Source organism: Rhea pennata, chromosome 5, assembly GCF_028389875.1.
Source record: "Rhea pennata isolate bPtePen1 chromosome 5, bPtePen1.pri, whole genome shotgun sequence".
In the NCBI taxonomy this organism is placed as follows: domain Eukaryota; kingdom Metazoa; phylum Chordata; class Aves; order Rheiformes; family Rheidae; genus Rhea; species Rhea pennata.
Window position 1 is genome coordinate 7,671,281 of NC_084667.1, and position 22,968 is coordinate 7,694,248.

Genomic DNA, 22,968 nt, shown 5'->3' on the forward strand with positions numbered 1-22,968 from the left:
AGTATGAGGAAAAATACTTGTTTACTCTCTTGTGGCAAAACTCTTTTGTGGTTTAGTTTAGGTCATAACTGACCTACCTGTCAAGAGCTTCTGAATGAAGGCCCTCTTGCCCTCGAGATTATTACATTAATTTGATTTTTATTAATTGATATTTCTAAGGAATGTTCACTGTGTCTCACTTTTCCCCTTCTTCATTGGAAGGTGGAATTATTCTCTTCTGTAAGCTTCTTTACTGTACCAGTAATGTTTTGACAAACATGCGGTTGTTTCATCCATATTTCTTCCATGTAACGCTGCGCAGGATAACTACTACTATCTAGATTACAAGCCTGTTAAAGGCACTGTAGGTTTGCTTTCTTTTCTTTTTTTTTTAATGGATTTACTGTTGCCATAGTGCTATTTTTAATGTGAATGAACCAGACACAGAAATAAGCCTTAATGTCATTTTCTTGAAGTTATTCTCTTGAGAATGTGGTTTGTCTTAGTTAGCAGAAGGATTTATATAAAGCTCACAGTGTGTACTATAAATTGCCTTAAACACGCAGCATATCCCTAGATGATGGAAACTGGTAAATGTATTGTGAGCTGAAACCAGTTGTGTAAGTTCTTCGCCTTCTTGTTAAATCTCATTTAGATGCTTCCAAGTGAGCCTGTGGGAGAGAGATTGTCCTGGTGGTTTAGTCTTATGATTGAAGAGCATCAGGTTCTGGAGCCGTGTTTATTCACGTACTCACCATGAGAAATCAGAAGTAAAGTCAAAGCTAAATACACAAATGAAGTGTGATTTGGATCAGTTGTGTTATTAAACTTTCTTTTAATGTAGCTGTTTTTGTAGGTGGGTGCTTTTGGGGAGTTAAGAGTTTGGAAGAAATGCTACCAATACTGTTACATTTTTCTTTTTTTCGTTTTGTTCATCTGTGGAATATATGAAAAGAAAAGCTTATTGAAAAAGAGATACCATTTAGTCTAACAAAAGCTATGCTTGTAAAAGTGGTGAAGTTTTCAGGATGTAGAATGTGATAAGCAGCTAAATACAGACTAGACCTAGTTGCTTTTAACCAGTTATAGTAAGCGATTAAACTGCTTGAAAGGTAAGGCAGTCTGATAGCTTCAAACAAAGCATGATATAGCATGAGAGAAGGTGACATATCCTGTGGAGCAAAGAAGAATATCAAAGCTACAGAGCAGAAATCTATGGAGTCATTGCAATGAGCCACAAAACTGGTGTCTTGAATTTGATCATTCTTGAAAGCTGCACATCCAAGAATGTAATTCTTGGGCTTGTCGCTGAACATTTGCGGAGTTAGGGTGTGGTTTTACGACTGTGCCAGAAGTAGCCTAGGCTCCCACTACTTCCACTGCATTGCTGCTACTGGTGTGCAGGGCAAATTTTAATACAGGATTAGCGTTCAGATGAATTAAGCAAAAATTTGAAGGAGAAGGGCGTTGACCACTTCATTTGGCAGCATCTTGCATTTAAGCTGTCTTGATCTGGTGCTGAAAGGGCTCCTTTGTCTGAAAAGGATGAAAAAAAGGATGACAGTGATTTTTTTTTTCTCTTTTTTTGTGAAACAGTTTTCCTGCTTGTAATTGGCTATTTCTGTTCTTGAGCCACTGTGTGGATTGCTACTGTCACATAGTGACGGGTGGTTCAGTTTTGCACACCAGAAGATTTTCGTGAGGCTGTTTTAATGTATTGGAGGAAGATTGTTACATTTGAGATAAGCACGTGTCTTCCACACACTGGGTTCCTTTGATAAACTCGACACCACAACTAGGGATGTGGCGTTGGCCAGTGTTTTCACTTAGATTACATTCAGATATCTCAGTGAAAGAAGGGATCAGGGTTTTTGTTGTTATTTTCCTGTCAGAATGTATTTGTTGGATAAAAATGTATGGGATATGTGCTCATTTTTTCAACTGGGTGCAGCTTTATCTAACAATATTGCCATGTATGCATCTTACTTGTATTTTTAGATGTTTTTCTAGAAGTGAATGAATAAGAATATATATTGCCTGCTTTTTTTTTAATGGCCCTCCTGCTTAGGTGCATTATAAGCCATAGCCCTCTAGCAATGTAACGTAGGTTCTTTGTGCAAGAAGCACAGTATCGTTCCTAAACTGAAGAAATGAATGTTGCCGGGCTTTAGTGGACGCACCCGCCTTGGACAGGATGTTTCTTACGCAAGTTTAGGTGTCACTGTTTGGCCCATTGGCTTTTGTATGGTCTCAGTTCTGCCTGCAAAACATAAATAATCTAGTAAAGTGAAAACATTAAGGGAAAGGTATTCCCACCAACAATTTTGAGAAAATATAAAAATACTTGAATGGAGGGGGAAAAAAATAGAGGATGACATTTTTATTCATTTTGGCTGTCTAGGTTTCCCTCTTTCATCTGTCACTGTGCTGTAATGCTCTCACCCCAGACTTCAGTATAGACCTGGAAGATGTCACTGTGGTTGTGTCCAGTATACTGTTATTTCAGCACTGACCTGTAAGAGGCTTTTCATTTAAAAGGTATTACTTTCTGCAGTTTTGTAAACCCGATAAAAATTTTCACATCCTCAGGAAATCACTTGGTCACCAAAAGGGGAGGTGTTTTTTACCTCTGGTTTCCAGCTGGCCATCAGCTGAAAAGATGATTTCCCTCCCCACCCCCACGTTTAATGAAAATTTTCCATTTGTTAAAATAGTTCTACTACTGATTACAAATTGTTATAAAAAGACGGGGGGGGGGGGGGGGGAGGAGAAAAAGCCATTAGTTCCCGTATTTTATGTAAGGCTGTGGTCTACGGTCTACTTAATGCTTGCACTGTTTTCTTCCCATTTTTGTCAGGAAAGCATTGTCAGCCACCACACTTGTTAGAAATATTGTCCTGTTTTTTTTCACTAATTCCTGAGATGCTAACATCCCTTGAACAAAACACTGGAACAGACCAATTTTTCTTAGTTTATGCAGATTGAATTCTGCAAACAGGACACAATTTATTGGGCTCTTACTATTGGTGGATTACAGGGAAGAAGCATGCAGCTTATCAGAAATGCATTCAGCTCATGTTATTTGCCAGAAAGAAAATCATCCTTAGTTAACCGCTAGAAAGTATCAGGACACAGGCAAATGATGAATTACTTCTTTCACATAGTTCTTGTTTCCCTCAAATAAAACATAGGCATAATATTTCACAAAAGGTCTCCCTGCACTTAATGTACTGCGCTCTCCAGAAATGGGTAGTGGAATAATTACTCTTCTGACATCAGCAAGTAAGTACTGATATATTTCTTTTCTAAATATTATGCATTTTGTTAGGGATATTGCTGATGTATTGGGGTGGTTGAAATGTGTTTGTACAAGTTGATTCACCTTGGATGGATGAATTAGAATGCTATAATCCCTTGATGTTACGTGTTATTCCATTACCTTGCTTTGCTTTTGTACTGCTTCATAGCATTAAAATACTATAAAGGAACACAGTTACAAAGAATTTACTTCCCTCCTTCCTCAGAAGTGGATGCTGCAATTTGCAGTTCAGAATCTTGGAGGATCTTCTGCAGCCTGAGAGGCCTGAGTGTGTTTCTGCTTCTCTTTGGTTTATCCTGTTTGATAGATAATTCTGATGTGCAGAAATTTGCAGTTCGTACCAATACCAATAACGTGAGAGAGAATGGAAATGGAACTGTGATGACTTGGAAAACGCTATTTGAGGGTGTACTGAGATGGGGAGGCTGGAGGTCCCTCTGAAGTAGTAAGCCAGTGACAACAGCACTGTAAGCTGGCTGTTAGCTGAGGCAGATTTTTTTTCTTAACATCTTCAACTAATGCTGCAGTAATTTCCTATTTCTTTGGTAACCTGTGCACTGAATTGCAAATCCATTTAACATCTGGTTATTCAATGATTAGCTACTTAGCACTTGCAGAATTTGTCCGTATTGAGCAGCTGTGATTGTTATTCATGCTAATAAGGCAAAATCGGTTTCCTGTGAGACAGCTTGCTGAAGTAGCTGCCCTGACTTAATGTTGCAGTTATGTAGAGTATACTACAATAATTGTCCTGCCTACTGATTTTGTAAGTTCCTATATGCAGCAGGTTAAGTTTGTTTTTAGTGGAGAAATTGCACTGTAAATTGTCAGTCACAGCCTAATTTCCAACTTTTTTGTCTTTCCACTGTGCCTTTTTTACCCAACAACCACCTGAGAGAATAAATCAAGAAGTTTTTCCCATTTTGAGACATGATCTTTCTTACCAAAGAGAAGCCCCATATGAACTCCTCCCTTTTATCGCTCTTCATGCACTTCAGTTCTTTGCATTCCTTATTGCAAGCTTTGACTCCGAAAAATGTTGTCTATGTCAGCTCTGTCCCATGCCTTAAATCAATTAATTCCGCTCTCTTGTGAGAAGGCGGGAAGCTCCTGACGCTTCGGGATCTCTCCCTTTAACCTGCAGTTTCGTGATCAGGATAAGCTAGTACTGCTGGTGCCAGAGGCAGACCCAGTTTTATCGCTGCCCTTCTTCCTTCCTGCATGCTGACACAACCAACTGTGCAGTGAACTGAATCGGGGGGCAGATCCGAGTGAAAAGAAAGCTAATCTGTTTTTCTTTAAAATGGGGTTAAACCCAGATTATTATATTTTTTTGTCTAGTTCACTGCACTACCCCCAGAAGCACTTGTGCTGTCGCAGGGATCAAAAGGGCACTGGGAAGTCAAACACTTCCAGTGGTATTGATGCACTATGTGGGCATAAATTAATTGTGCAGCAGGTGTGCTACTCAAAACTAATTGCTGAAGAAGACTGTATACTACAAACTGCAGTCCATCAAATGAATTCACCTCCTCCTGGGGAACGGGGGCTGCTCTTTCTCACCAAGGTTCTGTAACTCCATTTCTCTTAATTTTTTTGTGTGGACATGTTGACACAAAACCTGTTTTTAAGTAACCCAAGAGTAACAGGAGACAGCAAACCACCACCACCAAAAAAAAAAAAAAAAAAAAAAAAAATCAAAGTAATCTGTTTCTTTGGCGTAGGGCAGAATTGATAGGTATCTTAACTGTAATGATGCTTTGATATTGTTTCATATGAGACAGTTAGTCATAAGTGAACTAGGAAGTGAAGTTTACATGAAAGTAATGTAAGGTTCAGGAACACACAAACAGCTGTAAAACGAGGCAGTTTTAGGTCTCAAATAATTTAAACTCTCTATTAATGACTGGGATGATGGAACAGTCTACGCGCTGACTTTCAGTAGGTTTCAGTCTACAGATCTGCAGGAGTGGGAAATACCTTGTGTAGTAGTAATCTTTACTAAAAGGATATGAAGAACGTAGTAGGTGACAAACTGTCACCTTTTGTTGAGCTGTTGGAAGAGATCCACACATGTCGCTGGCTGTATAAACAGCAGCATTAACTGCAAGATCTACAAAGCAGTCCTTCCAGTTGACTTGGCGCCTTAAATGAAGCAGTGAGCCCAGATTTGTGCACTGCGTTTCAGGGAGGATGTGGGCCAAAAGGCTAGGGGGTACATTTGTCAAGTGCCTGGAACAAGAAACGTGTGAGGAATGACAGGAGAAACTGTGATAGCTGAGCCTGCAAAGAAAACATCTGAAGCCAGATGTGATAACTGGTCTTAAGATATTGAAAGAAAAGAAAGGTCATAGGAATTAAGCTTATTTATTTGGACTATGATACTCATTGTTGCTATGCAGAAGTACTAGTTCTTGCTGCTATGAATGGCCCAGTGTCCTGAAGTAATAAATATAACTTTCCACAAATGCAAATGTGATCTCTCTGGGGCTTTGTTATAACATCTGGCAGTGCCTAAGATTCTCTGTGAATCTCTTTGTGAGGATAAAAATGCTCCCATTGCAAAAAGATGATTCTGCTGGCAGCGTTCCCAAGCCGTTCTCGCTTGCCCTTTCGCAGACCGCCTCCTGGTTTGGATGGTGCTGCTCGGTCTGTTGTTGTCTCTGTTTTCAAGTTCGTAACTCCTGAAACAATAACGACGTTCTGTCGTGGGGCTCTTCTAACGAGAACCTCTGTGAGTGGGTCCCCAGCTGTCGCTCTTCACTCGGAGAGATCCCAATAGCGCGGTGCCTTTCCCTGCTGCACTGCCCCTTCCTCCCTGAGGGATCTCCTGGAAGCGCCCTTCAGCTGTCCATACTGGGAACATTTAGGGAATGCTGCTCTTGGCCGCTGAGAAAGCGCTTAAGGAATGAATGTTCGTAAATATTCATGGTGAATTATGTTTTGATTCTTGCGTTATTATTTTGCTGACTTCTTAGGAGCCTATTCCTGATCCCAAATGCTGAGAAGTGATAAATAACTACTTATGTTTTGGCTGCAGTTCTTGAATTCATGGTTGTTTTTTCCTTGAATGCCTGTTTGAGGCAATCTGCACTTAACCATCCACAACCACTCATGCAGAGGATTCCAGCACAGCAATTTTATACCTCTTCGATTTGATTTTTCCAGCATGCAGTTATATGTTAGAATACCATTTTCTTGTGAGCAAAGGTTGGCTGGGAACCACTGTACTATTTCCTGGTGAATTCTGTGCTGGATCTGGATTGCTGGGTTTTATCAGAATAATAAGAAAAATTTATTTGATGCGGAAAGTGCACTAATCCATCCATGAACATGCCTCCTCTTTGGGGCTCTTTTATAACCTCCCACTTAATTTTCTGTACCTTTTGGGGAGAACTGAGGCCATGGAGCCTTGAAAGAATGAAATGATGCTACGTTTTCTGTTTTTGCTGCTGTCTGGCTTGGGGTCATACAGAACTGGTGGTTACTACGATACTACTGTATCGCTCCTCTTTCTCTCCCTTGCTCTTTAGCTCTCCTCTTTCACTCTTGCTCACTCGCTCTTTGTAGCCCACTGTTCCGCTCACGTGTGCTCTTTTGCTGTCTCTCTCTTTGCACTAAGAAATGTTTAGCTGCGTATGTAATGACAAAACTGGACTGAGCAGACCTCAGTAACAGGAGCAGCTGCTCTTTCTTCTGCAGAAAAGTGCCCTTGATCCCCTTCTACCCACCAGTGAAACTTCCACGCTGTCCCTGATGGGGTATCCTTGTGAGCAGATGTTTGGATTTCTGTCTCTCCACCTAACACCAGTTGTTAAACCAGGGTTCTGCGGTGACAGTCAAACAGGGTGACAGAGGGAGGTAAACGAAACTTCTGAGGTGACCTTTGATCATTTTCCAAAAAGATTATGTTACGGTGAGCCGGAGCGAGGTGCTGGATGTGGTAAATGCAAAGGTACCCTTCTGCTCTGCCTCCCTAATTTTTTATGATTCCTGGATTAATACATATTCCATTCAGAGCTCTTGATGCTTTCGATCTTTCTCAACCTGTGTGGATTTTCCTAACAGAACTCAAAATTACCTTCCTCAGGATGGAAGGTTATGTGAATTACTTAGGCTCTGAATCTATTGCCTCAGGGAGAAAAACACGTCAAACGCTAATATTTAGTCACTGCTTTATTGCTTCTATCTGACGTTCGCATATTGCTGCTGTGCACTTTGCCTTTTCTTTGTTCTTAATAAAGAAACCAAAAGCCACAAAACCTCACGTGTTCTGAGGCCGCAGAGCACCCATCGTTCGCTTCTACGTTCCTTTTGACTAGGAGTCTTGTGACGGATGCACAGATCGTTCAACCCAGGATATGAGCGTGTATCAGGCTTCTCTGAGGGGTCAATAAACAATGCCAAAACGCTCTTCAATACCACTTGCCAATCCTTAGCTTAGTTTAAAAAAAGCTAGGAAGGTCTGTGTTTTCAGCCCTGATGGAGTACCTGCAGTATGCTTCAAGGAAGGTTGGTCCCGGGCCAAGTGATCTACTGAACAGTATAAACCTCCATGGGCTCCGTAGGGGTCATGGAAAGACTCTCTTAAATTAGAACTGCTGGCTTCTGAAATTTGCTTGTGTTCAACTCGGCTTAAGCTCTTGAACAGGCAGTTTGCTATATAATTATATAGGTATGCAAAACATTTCTTTTGTCTGTTTTAAATTGCCACAAGTTTCTGGCTGCACATGCACATTTACAATTTCATAATTTTTGTATTTTAGAACTAACATTTTATTCAAATCAATTGCTAATCATTGAGAGTTTATTAAAAAATGAGTTGGAAATGTGACTGTCTAGGAATGTAACTGAGTGATTTTTTTTCCCTCCTCTTCCCCCAATAAATATTTAGAAAAGCCTTGAAACTAGTATTAGTAGGATGCAATATAATCTTTCTGGTTTGTACAATGGTTGCTGCTATTTTTCTAGTTTTAATTGCCCACTGAAATCTCTCAAGTAAAAGTAGTTTTCACAAAGAGAAGGAGAAAGATTTCACCTCAACTATTTCAGGTGACATTGTCCTATTAGTTTAATCTTTGCATGCACAACTAATTAAATTTGGTATTACATTTTGAGGATAGAGTTAAGCTCAATAAAAAGAACAGCTCTAGAAATTGGATGTTCTAATATTTGCTTTTGGAAGGATTACATTTTTTTTTGCCTTAGTTTAGCAATGATGTTTGGCTTCTCCAAAGTTTTATTAGCTAATTTGTTTGAGACAACAGATACCAGATAAGAGAAAAATTTGATGAATGGTAATGGTCAAATGGGCAGTGTCAGCATTTCTAACGAGTAAATACAAGACGATTGTCAAAACTGCCGAAGCTGGGCTTTTAATAAGTGTCCTGCAATGATCTGCCGAAGCGGTGCTCGCTCTCAGGATGGTGGCTCTGCTGAAAGCTGTCCTGAGTGCTTGTCAGAGCCATCAGCGCTGCCTAGCGCTGTGGTTGCTCAGATGCTCTCACCCCGTAGGCAGTGTTTCAGTGGTTAGCCTGTCCTGTTTCACTGGCGAGCCCAACGCTGTTTGTAGTTAAACAATATCTGTGTAAGCAATAAGACTTTAGATGCTGAACACTTTGTCTTCCTTTAGGTTAGTTCCTTCCTTCCCTTGCTGCTTATTTCCTTGCTCCTTGCCATTTTACTACTATTTAAATTCTGCACGCTAAGGATGATTTTCCTCCATTCCTTCTGTGGAGCAATAGCTCAGCCAAGACACTGAAAGTCTCGTTTCCATTTCTTTGTGTGGCCCAGTAAAACATCTGGATGTAAAGTCAGCACCTTGCTGGCTGTCTGCTCTTCTTGGCTGAGCAGAAAATAGTCTGAGCTGGTTATTGTTGAACTTGTGAGATTTGTTTAGGCATCAGCTTAAGTATCTTGTTAGTTTTGTTTAAAAGTAATTTATAAAAAATACATTAACCTTTTTTTTTCTATATACTGTGGAATGGTCAGCTGTTCCTAGGGGGAGTTTTTAGTGATGTGAACGTCACGGAGAAGTATTGTAACAGAGAAAGATTTAAGGTAATGTTGCAAACATAGTGTGTTTCAGGCACTAGTTCAAATACCCACAGGAATCTTTTTTTTTTTTTTTTTTTTTTTTTTTTTTTTCCCCTCTCCTAAGGAGTTTTTGTTTAATGCTGAAGTGTAAAGTCTGTCATCCTGTTCCATAAAATTCTGATGGCTAGAGCAAAAATCTGCAGGAGTAAAATGCACTTTTCTTTGTACAGGCAGAAGCATAATTCTAATAATTTGAGCAGGATTAACTCTATAGAACAAAAAGTGTGTGAGGCGTGTAATCTGGGCTCCAAAGGCTTCGTGATGTTTACTGCGATGTTTAAATCCTTCGTGCCTCAGTGTAGTCATCAGCGAGGTAAAGGTGGTCTGTTCTGAGCCTGCCAGGAGCGTTGTGAAACTCACTGGCTTTAGTGTGCTTGGCAATGCTACAATAAAATTCTTTCTATTTTAAGGCATTTTTAATTTGAGGATGTTTCTAGATTATGAAATATTTTCCTTATGTTTCTAGAGATGAAATATTTTGGATGCTTAAGTCTTTCCGTGCCTATGTGCACAGGGAGCCAAGATCTGTAAGTCAGGGTGGTGGCTTCCATCTCCAGAACTACAACCTGCATCTCCTAGTGTGTCAAGCAAAAAGAACAGTGAAATATTGACAAATACTAAAATATAAACCCCCAAAAAAGTCAAGAATTGATGAGAACATTAAAAACTGGTTGTATAATCAGCTTGTGACTTTAATTTTATAGCTCATTTGTTAAAGTTTTAGGATTTAGGGTTTATTTTATTCTATTTTAAAACCTCAGCAGCATGTATGGAAGTGCACTTGGAAGTCTTTGAAAGAACAGTTCATCTTCCTTTGAGTCAAATAGCATGGAAAACTGGTGTTTGGAGACTTAACCCCAAACAAGTCTAAAGGATCTCCAGTAGCAATGTCTGGATATGTCTGCATGTGAGCCTAGATTAAATGGAGGAGGATGAGGAGTGAGTGAAGGAAGAAATATTATACTCCTTAGCAAAGTTTTCTAAATTCAAAAATAACAGACTAACTGGGAACTTCTGTTGTTAATTATGTAAGAGCCTCAAATCATTTTTTTTTCCCTGCTCCTGCTTGGCATGGAAGGTATGTGTTTACAATTTCAAGTAGTGAGTCTTAAAATATACCAGGTAAGAATTTGTGCTCTACTGATAAGATCTGAAACCTTCCCTATAACTGAAGTACTTTTCTGCCCTCAGAGCCAGTTTGGATGTAACACCCTTCTGCATGCCATGAGTTGAAACACCCATTAACAAGCCTTTAATGAGCCTGTAGCTATTTCATTCTTGGAATGAGATGCTTATGTGCTGTGGTGAAAATCAGATTATTTCAAACATCTGAGTAGACTTTATCTGGGTTCATGTAACTCAGATTGCTGCACCTGGGAGTATTTTGGACCACATCTGCATAGAGCAGTTCCAAACCCTGAGGTAGCTGCTGCAATAACCAGCTCTTAGTTTTTGGCAACAGTTAGAAACTGGTATAGTTTAGGTGTTCTTTAAATATGCTAGGAATTTGGGATAAGACATATTTTGTGAAGACTTTTGTAAACATTTTTTTAGCACTTAATTTTATCCCTCTCATTCCAGCAAATTTTTTTTTTTTTTACTTTGCTGGCCTCTTGCTTGATAATTCTCAATTTGATGGAAAGATAGTTTTTTTTTTTTTTGTTGGTTGTGTGTGTGTGTGTGTGTGTGATTCTATTTTAAATCTGTTTTGGTTTTCTGGCTTCATTTAGTTAGATGCTTTTAAGCTTTTGATGCAACTAATTCCAATAGAGATCTTAGAAAACAAACACCCCTCCACCTCCCAAACCCTGATAACCACGTAGGAAACTCCCAGGTAGTTGAGATGGGGAAGGTTAGCAGTGGAGACACATTTGTTTCCTTTATTTAGCAATTTCTTTTAGAAGTTATTGGAACATGCAAGACAAGTTGTTCCCTGAACATCACTGGTGTGTTACTACTTTTCACCTGCACGTTTTGTTCTCTAAGAACCATTTCCAGAATGGTTGTCATGGATTTTGTGCAGCATCACGACTTTATCCAGATTAGATATGGGCCCAGGACGCTTTTTGACTGAAGGTCAGATGATTACTTGATCAGGCATAATATTTGTACAAAGACAAGATTTAGTACATTTGAAGTGATGAATTGAGTTACTAAATCGGTGTGTATACTGCAGCCTGACACTGAGATTCCCTAACATCAACAGACCTTGGCCTTGGTACGACTGATGAAGATCACATGCATCTTTCCCTTTCTCACTAGCCCATCAGATGATGGTTGAAAACGGTGTTGAGTTCTGGCTCGCAATGGTTATTTGCTTGGGTCTAGAGGTTTCTTCTGCACTAAATGTAAAGAAATAATAAATCTACAGCAAGTTAAAGGTTAAATCAATGTGCTTAATCTAATTGTTAGCCAGATCAGTGGTGACACTTGAACAGAGTCGTTTTAGAGAGGAGAACTCAGCATCATCTCGACTTCAATATGTTAAATTCTTCCGTCTTGCCTGACTTAAACGTGCAGATAATGTTGCCCACCTTCCTTTTTCCATCTTTCTGCCAGGGATAATTGTGGTAAAAAGTCAATATTAATATGCAGTAATTCATTTTTGTATTGTTTTTGTTTTTGACATACATAAATATCTCTAAGTTACAATGATTTGGACAGACAGTTAAAAATAAAGGCAAGAAAAGAGCACTTGAAAGAGGCATTTTTTTCTTAGAAGCTGAAATTTCCCTATTCATTCTGTAGCAGTGCTCTGGTGTACAAACAGCTAGAATCAAAATGTGAGTTGCTTTCCTGGTGATGTTAATCATTTTTTGTATCTTCCAAGAGAGGTGTTTTGTTTTGTTGTTTGGAGGGTGTTGTTGGTTTTTTTTTTTTTTTTTTTTTTTTTTTTTTTTTTTTTTGGCAGTTATAACATTATACTTCGATTACTTCGATTGCTTTCCTCGATAGTGCTGTAGATTTCTGAACGCTGGAGTAGCTTTAGCCTTTATTAAAATAACATCAGTCAAAGATACAGAGGGAGCTGTTTGCATTCAAAGTGTGGGGGCTCACATGAGCCAGTAATGGAAAGTTAGCAGTGGTTTGAGTTCATCGTGGAACTTATGCCAAGAACATTCCTGTATGGAAAAGTCTGCGTGTACTACATGAAACTTTGTGAGCATGGCCGGTCTCTTTTTTAGATGAAAAGAAGCGTTTTGTCAGTGTGGGAAAAACTGAGACTTAATTCATGTTCCTTGAGCAAGTCTTCTGTACTTTTTGGTAAGTTAACAAAAAGGTTGAGGTTTTCCAACATCCCAACAAGGTGTTGGAATGTTTTACTTTAAGAAAAGGTTATATTAAAAAGTCTTTTGTATAGATGCACCAGTAAATATGGAGACGTTTGCTTATTTACACCTAACTTCTGCTTTTTAATTCACGGGAAAATAAGCTTTCATCTAAACTACACTGACAGCCAGTGTTCAGAAGTCTGTTTGCACCTAGGGACATTTACTTTTGTTTTTTTTTTCCAATAAATAGGCTTCTGTTGTTTGTACTAGCTTTGGAAATCATGTCAAGTACATTGCATTAGATTAATCCCGTAATAATTCTGGCATTTGAGACTGTAAGCCAAGTATTAGGAAAAGAAGGGTCATAACCTCTAGACATTGAATACATGCTGTTAGTCAGAGATTCCCGTTATAATGCTCAGTGTCTGCTACTTCTAGCTGTGCACAACTTATGGCAGATGTGCATAAAAACGCCTTAATCACAAAACAAATAACTGCACGCAGCACTAAACTGCAGTTCTTGTCTGTTCTGTGTCTTGCCTTCTGTGACCTTACTGCAACAGGAGATTTATTTTGTCTTGGGGGTATCATGTTGAGTCAGGCTTTGAAATTGGATTTGTGTGTTACTTGTGCATAAAAGCACTTCCATTAAGAGAGAAGTATATGTATACACAGAGAGATATATTAATTATATCTGCTAGGTTTTATATTTATTTTGGGTTGTGTGCGTGGCAGTCGCTCTAGTTTCATGCTGTAAGTTACAGTGTACGGCTGAATCAAAATGATCTTCGCTTTGGTTTGCTTCTTGCTTTGTAAAATCTTATCAAATAAAGCTGTATATACTGAGGCCAGTTACTCATCATAAATCCTTAAAGTAAATCCTGGAGTACTGTATGAAAGTTCTGAAGTTATAAACTAATAAAATGTACTACTTCAATGAAATGTAGATAAAAACCTAAAAACAGGGAATGCTGATTTTAGTGCAATGATTTCTTTGTTTGTAACTGTATCTTCTGTTACCCCACATCACAAATTATACTTTTGAATTCATACTTTATTTTTTTGATGCATGAACTTTGAGAAAATGTCCGCAAAGATCTACAGCCCGGTTGGCACCAGCTAGAGGACACTTTCTGGATGGGATGCAACTCGAGTGTGTTTTACATGAAAGATTTTGTGTTGGTTTTCCCAGTGAGCTATTTATTAAAAATTGTTTAAGCATGTGAAGCTCAAAAACTAAAGTTGTTGCTTTTGCAGAGATTATCGGTCCTTATCTCAGTCGGAAGGAGCTCTGTGTGACTAAATTCGCAGTCACTGGCAGTAGCCTTGGATTTAGGGTGGGGGGAAAGAAGAAAGTCAGAATGTGCCAGCAGCTGTCTCATGCTGCTACGTGATATACTGCAGCTCTTTCTGTAATATAGAAGAGGAGAAAATTGTGGTGTTATGAATACCTATGTGAAAATAACTGTGTAGTGAGTCCTTTGCTAATTAACTAGAAAATTAATTTTTTTTTTTGATTATTTTTCCATGTTGAAATATCTGCTGTTAAAGGATAGGCGAACTTACATGATAGGAGTTGCATGAAATCATTTTTTTTTTTCAGGAGCTGAGCACTCTTTCTTTCTTTCTTTGACTGAAATTGGTTTGGATTTTTCTTCTAATGGTGCAATTTTTAAATTACGTTGCTCTTTGTAGGGGTGCATGTAAAACAACTTCATGCTAAAACTTGTCAGCATTTGCACAGCTCTAATACTGATTAAGCATTTTGAAGCAGATTTATTACTATAGATGTTTTTTGGCAAAGGTTTATATTTGCATCCCAAAATAAATAAATACAAAACTTGCTTTGCTGTGTACTCTCACAACCTGCATGCATTCGGAAATTCCCCACGTTTTTGTTGACGCTTTTTTAATAAGAGAATATTGTAACTGTGCTCCAACAAAATGTTGAGGCTGAAGATATTAAGATAATTATTTTACTGATAGTATGCCCCCTAAAATACTGAATTCATGACTCTTGAGTTTATTACTTAAGCTGACTGTTTTCTAGTAGTTAAACTGTGGCAAATATCATCTGTCATTTTGATCTCATAAGCAGAATTTCTGGCCTCATTAGCTGAGACTTGAATATGATCATACTGGTACTACGAAAACTAAGGCTGTCAAAAAAGATCTATGAGCTTGCATGTTCTAATAACCTGGAGATGTGGAATTTTATATAAATGTATTGGAGCATCACATTATTTGAACAGTGAAGAGGGGAGATTAGGCCTGTCTGATATGAGAGGACGAGTAAGACTTGCTGTTATCAGTGTCACTGTAGAGCTAAACTTCCCTCCAAAGCCATATTCGGTCTCGTTCGCACGAAAGTTGACCTGTTACTTCTGTTAAATATAGCTGCTGTTAAATTGGGTCCGTCAAATAGCGGTAGTGATCATGCAGATAAATAGCTCCTAATAAGTTATGGTTTATAAACATAATTTAAATGAACAAATATTTGTTAATATTTAATATTTATTAAGCTAAGTATAACTGAATAAAACTATTTATTACTGCCCTGGAACCTCAAGCAAAATGGTGGAAGATTTTTCTTTCAGTGGAAGATTTTCTCAGTCATCTTGGCCTTGTCTTTTGCTAAAAAAAACTGCCTCAGTGAGTGAACCAGAAATGCAGTTATTTAAGAATTTATTGTTTATAAATTAATTAGCAGGTCAACTCAGACACTTTATGTAGCTTTTTAAAAATTTTGGTTAAAAGCACCAAACTGTGTAGTCCTAAGCTTTTATTTTGTCTTATTCCTTCTTACAACTGTCCTTCTCCAAAGTTATCTGCAATCAGGAAAAATAATACTTGCTAGTCTTCCGTCTTGTTTTTTCTTCTGATTGCTTTTCTTTTTTTATTTACAATACTATACGTGTGGCGCTGATCTGAGGGAAATAAAACATTATTAAGACAATTAAAAGCTCGGTGCCCCTGGCCGCCCGCGAGTGCGGCCGAACCGCAGAGCGGGCCCTGCCTCGAGCTCCGTGCTCCCTCGGGATGCCCTGGCGGCACGTCCTCTTGGGGCGGATAAGTTTGGTTTTTCTTTTTCCTCCAGTGCCTGGAAAAGAATAAATGGAGCCCAAAATGAGCCGAGCTGGCTTTGGAGGGATTTCTAAACGTGTGCAACGTTGGGGAGTGCCTGGAAGCTCTTAGATACTTCGAAAATTCTGCCTCTAGTTAAACGCATGAAATCCTCTCATCTCTTTAAATCGTTAAAGAATTCAAATGAAGATCGGAGTCGCTAATGCCTGTGCGAGTTAATTGTATTCTCGCACAGCTTGGGAGTAGTTCCTAATATTTTTGGTCTTTCATTTCATTTTTCAGATTTCCTTTGGAGAGCAGCCGCCTGCTCTGTCTGTGATCTACAATGAGTGCCAAATCTGCGATCAGCAAAGAGGTTTTTGCCCCACATGATGAGAGGATGCTGGGGGCTGTCCAAGTGAAAAGAAGAACGAAGAAGAAGATCCCTTTCCTGGCTACTGGCGGTCAGGGCGAATATTTAACGTACATCTGCCTGTCAGGTAAGCTACACGATCTTGACGCCTCGCTGTCTTCTGCGGTTTATCCTTGAGGTTTGATTAACGGATCGGGTGTTATCCGTAGCTTTAGGGAGCTGGATGGCTTGCACATTAGTAGCCTAAGTAGAGAGTTATGATAGTTGCATCTTTAATCGTGGTAGCTTTGAGTGCCTGGCTTCTTAATATTTATACCATATGATAAATCAAACAGATGGTGCCAGTGTTAGCAGTGAGAAGATCTCCCATAGCGTAGCTGGAGAGCATGGACAAGTGGTGTTCCTAGATATTTTATCTGTCTTCAGTCATTGAGGTTAAGAGCTTTCTTGGAGGGATGAACTTTATATTTTATCTGCTTTTTATGCTCTTAAATTTTTTGTGTGTTTGAAGCAAATATGCTTTCCTTTCTTTTCACGTTTGCCTCTGTGCAGCACCAGTTTGTTAGGTCCATAGCTTTCAGCTGGAATATTTTCATCTTATTAAACGAAGCAGTGCTGCTATGTATCATCGTCTGATTTTAAAGGGGGTAGAAGATAGAAATACTTGCACTGAAGGAGAAATGGAAGTGTAAAGACCTCTTTTGAGAAGTCATGGGGGATCAGGGAGAAATGATCTGGTTTTTGATAGTTTGTGCAGGTGAAAATCATTGAATGGCTCTAGGGTTTTACCAGTGCGAGGAAGAGTTTGAATTTTGCAGAACAGACTTGGTAGTAGTTGTTGTGTGTTGTTTTCATGTTTTTACTCTTTCTGGTGAAGGTTCAGGTAAATTTTTTAAAATGTATGAATTAGAACCATTGGTTGGGTAACTCATGACATCTTGGATATCTGACCCAAGATGAATCAAATCTAAGTACTGTAATGAAAGCATTCTACCGAAGAAAATAGACATTATTACAGTTTTTCTGACTTATTTAAAATTAGAATAATTTAAGAAAACTTATCCAAAATTTAATCTATAAAACATTATTTTCCACAGGGAATAAACATTGAAATTTTAGAACAGTTGAAAAAAATGAATGTTTTTTACTTTAAACTGCTTTCATATTCCCTTGTATATTTGGAAATAAATATCTTGCAGAAGAAGGAACCTAGAGTTGAACTGTGTGTGGATTTCAATTTTTTTTCGTTTGTTTTTAATCTTTTCTGCTAAAAGAAGCAAGGTAAACGAGCAATTTGTCAACTGAGTTTCACATGTTCAGTTTGATCTCTTTCCTTCCTTCCTCCTGTCCTTGCTGCCAAATGGTATGAAATGTTTAGGCTTGTCAGAGAACCGTTTCATAAATAGAGAATAGTAGACCTGCTTTTTCCTGTTGTCTTTATAAATATTTTCCTTATGCATTTATTTGAACAGTTTAATTTAGGAAAGCAGCGGAGCTGTCGGTTTTTGTTATTAATGGTTACCTTAGTGTAATGCTTTGTCTTCTGATTTAGCTGGTGACTCTCTTTAAAGCTTGAGCAAGTCTTGGGTAGCAATGTCATTCTAGGTCCGAGGCTGTGTGGAAGAGTCTTTGCCTGTAGTCTGCCACTTCGGGTGTTCGGTTAGCCTAAGGTCGTATCCATCAAATTTCTTTTGCTTCCCAAAGCATCTGTTCTAGCTTCTGCCTCCTCCTCTTGAGCAACAGTTCATCTGTCCTAACATCCTGATTTTTTTTGTTCTTTAATCTGAAAATAATTTACTGCAGATTTCTTTTTTAAAAAAAAAAAAAGAAAAAAAAAAAAAGCCATTCCTTCTAAAATAATGCCAGGCAGTTACATTATAGCTAAATGGATATAAATGGTATCAATAGGGAAAATCCTGAAACAAGAGATATTTCTTAAAACAGTGTATGTATGTGTGTGCAATCTCTTCTTGTATTTTTCTCGTGGTTGATTGCCTGTATGGCCTGTTCTTTTAGTTCTTTTAAAAATGTAAGCAAGCTGCTTCTTTGAATACTTTCTGGTTATTGGGGTGGCATTTACCTTTATTTCAGTTGATTGTCCGAAGGGAATTTGAAAGCAGTTCATGATCCTGATCTGCCTGTAGTTTACACCTATTTCCAAACTTGGATTAGAATTCAGTTGCCTGGAGGCAGGTATCCAGTGTGATTCTGTGACTTCCAGGGATATCCAAACTTTCCTACAGATACTTCTCCGGAAAGGCAGTAAATCCCATGTAGCCTCTTTCACATACTTGTCCACACTTAATTGGCAGATATCTTTGATGTCCTAGGGTGCTTTAAGCGATCCCTTACGTTTTTAGGCATATCAGTCCCTCCCTCTGAGTTTATGCATCTTACCAGGGGGAAAAAATAAAAGTACTGAAAGGAAGAAGTGCTCTGTGAAGTTTTTGGAAGACTGCTGTTATTTTTGAAGTAAATGGAAGATATTTTCTTGGATTCTCTTTCAAATTTCTTTCCACTGCAAACTATGTTTAAGACTTTAAAAATGTAGAAAGTAAAGCCCAATGACTATTAATGTAATAGTATATCATATCATTTAGATGTGTACCTGCATATGTGTGCATTAAATACAAGCTGCGGAGTATATGCTCACATGTGCTAACGGCAACAAGGCAGAACAGATTTCTCGTTCCTTTTTGAGTATTTTGCTTTGCCGTTCTCCCCGTATAAAAGAGCTTCAAGGAAGAGTTTAAAAATTGGTTCACTCAGACTCTTCCTGAGACTTGTGGCTGGGATATGCTTTGGGGATGTAAGAATTGCAGGTTTGAACCCTCTCTGGCTGAACAGGAAAATGAATCTGTGCGTCTCTTCTCTTAAGCAAATGTTCAAATCACTAGCCTGTTCCAGAAGCAGGGCTCAGCTCTTCTGCCCTTGGCAGTCCACTCTTTCAAGTGTCCAGCACCATGCAGTCAGCTTCAGGGTGCTGATGCTGCTCGTGACGAAGGGATAGAGGTATGATCTGTGCTTGCAACTTCCTGTGGGTTAATTCCATTCAAAAGGTGGAAATTTTTGCACCATCCTTCTGGGGAACCTAGCCCTCTTCTGCTCCCCACCTCCATGCTGATGTGTAGCAGCCAACATGGATTTGAAAAGAACAAATAATTCTTATACATCTAATGTTTTTTTTCTGCAGCAGGATTATACATATTAATATGTATGCTGATGTCCTGATTTCAGCAGAACTTTTGACATTGAGCACAAGAAGCATCCAGGGTCTAAATTAAAACCACTGTATGGTGGGCTGCAGAACTGTATGTGGCGATCCCTTATGCATGGCTCTCCATAGATTAGTGGGATTCTGCAGGGGCTTAAAACCAGTTTTATTAAATGTGTTTGCATATTTAGTATGCTTGACAATCAATAGACAGCAAGAGACTGGGGAGAGGACTGCCTGGATGTATGAATTTGAGGACAGTACTAGAATTCCAGACAGGGGACAACTGTTTTTGCCACTGTGGTTAAAGAGGATAAATTGCCTTTTGCTATCTCTGATGGATATGAAGCAATTACGATTTCAGTTCTAGCAAGAAGGAGTTGTGTCGTATGTTAAAAGAAAAAAATGTCCTATGGTAAGGACAAGTTAATGTTAGAATGGAAATTCCACTATTATCCCTCAAGAGCAAAAGATGATGAAGCATGTCTCTGAGCAACAAGACTCGGTGACTTTCCATTTTTCTGTGGTACAGTGCAAAGTGTGAGAAGCGAAGGGCCTAACTCCGGGTTTTAGTTTCCCCTTGAAGGCGTGTGCCTTCATGCGAGGTGTTTTGACACCTCATTTGGAAGCACCTTAGTCAGCCTTTGACTCTGGGCCTATTTTTGCTGTTTTTTCTGAGTACTGGCAAAGTGTAATGACTAGAATGTCTTCGTGTGCTGAGTTTCTTAGACAATTTGCTTTGGCTTTTGCTGAGAGTAATTTGATGATTTACTGTTGAGATCTGAATTTGTCTGCTGAAGCAATACCCATAGAAACTGACTTGTTAAGAAGGTTATAAAATACTGGGGGATAGAAAATGTCCTGCCAAGTTGGGATTTCATTCAATTAGGATACAGAAATCCAAGCATCAGCCAATTATAATATATTTGTATACTAATCAGTGTGCAACTGACTAATTGCATGATTTGTTAAAACTAGAATTAGTTTTCCTTTGCATTGATCCGAAAGTACGTTATCAGATAATTGTGGTTTGTTTGCATTTCTGGAAATCTGGAAAGACATGCTGAGCAGGGAGAGAAGAACGCAGGGCTGAAGCGCCTATCTTCCTCTCTTAAGTCTTTAGAATAATGGATGGGATGCGTTGATTAGAATCAAATGTTGAACAGAGCAAAAGGGGAGAAATAAGGGAGAGTCTGCCTTAAAACTTGTATTTGAAGCTTGAGTTTGCACTTGACAATACAAAATACGGACTTGCTTAGGAGGAAATACTCATTAATGCTCCGAAGCCGTGAACCTGAAGCCGGTCACCAGAAACCGATGGCAGGTCGGAGCGAGAACACTGCAGCAAGACTGCTCTCTGCGAAGGTGGACGCTGAACGGCCGGATCACCGCAGCCTTCTACCTCCTCCTGACAAAGCTGGGCCAGCAAGCACAGCCAAGAGAGATCTTCTGGGAGTTACTTAGTCGAAGAAGAACAGCCGAGCGAGCAGTAGACAGATGGGAAACACAGAGGTGGGGTGGCTGTAGGCAGAACAGAGAGGATGAAAACTGAGTTTTTTTTTTTCCTTAATGTAGGAAAGGATCTGCCACAGAAAAAAGACAGGAAATTCAAAGCTGAAAGTGGGTATTTGTCACCTCCCCCACACTAGCAGACCTGGTGACAGTTATTGAATCAAACCTGAGTTTTAATTTTGCCACCATTGTCTTATATAATTGAAAGAAAATTGTTTAAAGTAACTTCTAGCCTTATTTAGAATTTTGAACTAAATATAAAATACTCAAAAGGAACTCCACTTCAGGAATATAGAGCGGTGATTTCTCCCATGACTGTGTGCATAAGTGTGTATGTGTTGTCATTTCCTCTGACATATTGTGATTGTGTTTAAGTATCTTTTAATATTAAAGACTTCAAATTTGTTATAGTGCCTTGGAATTGTTCCACTTTGTACGTATAGGCATGGCATTGACCTTTCAGAACTAAAAAAACTGTTGCAGTTGCAGTGACCTGAATGAACCAGATGGTTGCTTTTGATCCTGAATTCCTGCATGTCATCAACTCGCAGCTTGGCTGTACCAGTCTTTCTAAGTCCTTCTGCCAAAAGGAGCAGAATTTGAGTTTAAGTTTTAAAAGCCAAAATGGTTTTAAAACTATAAGTGTACCTCCTCCCTTCAACCCTCCCAGTTTTTTGGTTGTAATATTTTGGCTCTTCTTTCTTTATCATCTCCAACTTAAACTAACTTACTGTCATATCTAAGGGGGCTGGCTTTTATGTTGAAAGTACAGTCTTTCACGAATGACGCAAGTGAAGATGACAGGGCGTACAAAGAAATCATAAAAAATATACAAAAATAAAAAGTACATATTGAGGGTGGCTTTTGCTTCCTTCTTTAAATTTTATCTCATAGATAAGGCTTCCTCCAAAGGAGAGGCAGCAAGTAGTTGAAAAAGATATATATGGTTACCACTAATATACATATATATGTGTGTATATATATACACACACATATATATATGTTTTTTTTTCCTGATAGTATACAGGGAGACAGAGGTTTGCCTCATTTGTGGGGCCTTTTCTGTTTCCTTCTTCCTCACATTTGTTTTTTCTTTTAAGTAGACATAATAGGAACACTTTGGAGAAATTCTCTGATGCTTACTTTGTTTTTACCTCTTCTTTTAAATAGCTACCTAAATATCCGCAGAGCTTTTGATGAAAACTTTAAAATTTTTGAAAATAAAAGCTTACTTACACAGAGGTATAATATTCTCACTGGCCTATCTATGGAGTGAATTAAGGACCATGACAACCTTCCTGTTTTCTGCTTTAAAAAGTGAAAGGGGGAAAAAAAAATCCAGGCTCTATTTTAGAGCTTTCTTCCCTAACATGAGCCTCTAACAATGCCCGTGAGTTGCTCTGGGTTCATGCATTCGCCTTTTAAAGTAACGTAACTGCAAAGGTTCTGTACTCTGTTAAGTGATGGAAATGCAAATCCTTTTTTTTTTCATAACGCAGAACAAAACAAATAAACTTCTCCTTCCAGTTCTTCCAAGGAACAAGTTCTTAAACATCAGTACTTCGTCTTGATGATGGCTTCTTTAAGACGAAAGCTTAATCATTCAGATACCTGTAGGGTAGATGAGTGTCTAACTGTCCTGCTGCTGTTGTGTTCAATGACCTATATTTATTCCGAACTGGGCGCTGAGTTGGATGAAGGAGAGTGGTGGTACTTGAGCTACTGCTTAGCCTGGTTGCAGTTGTGTAGTATACGTGTGTGATACTACAGACAAACACAGACACGTGAAATACGTACGAGGGCTCCAGCTACTCCTAGCTGCTACCCGCAGGGCTTGTAGAAACCGTGGAAGCAGTTGCTTCCAGGAATGGTGGTTATTTATGACTGGTTGCGGCCAGACCTACCCGATGTCGTGGCTTGGAAGGTCGACGGCGCCGATGAGCAGCACTCTCAAAAGCAGCTTCCCTCTTGCGTCGCAGCTCGGTGGATTGGCTGCAAACGTTGACGTGTTGGGAGCAACGCTTGTACTACGTTGTCAAAATAGAATTACCTTCATCCGCCTACTATAGGTGATTCTGTGATACCGAATACGGTTCTTACAACTCCTGCTCCCTCCCTATCAGAACCTGTTTTTATTTGG

The 22,968-nt window shown here is 39.0% G+C and overlaps 1 protein-coding gene across 8 annotated transcripts in view; it reads left to right on the forward strand.

The window, feature by feature from the left end:
• STXBP6 (syntaxin binding protein 6) overlaps positions 1–22,968 on the forward strand; it is a 118,144-nt gene that overhangs the window by 27,505 nt on the left and 67,671 nt on the right. For 7 of the 8 annotated variants that reach the window (XM_062577478.1, XM_062577485.1, XM_062577486.1 and 4 more), the window contains one exon: positions 16,033–16,229. In XM_062577478.1, coding sequence (XP_062433462.1) covers positions 16,076–16,229 — 154 coding nt within the window. In that variant the 5' untranslated portion in view covers positions 16,033–16,075. Of the gene's footprint in view, positions 1–12,544; positions 12,659–16,032; positions 16,230–22,968 lie in introns of those variants that run through there. The other variant, XM_062577482.1, reaches the window with a different exon arrangement.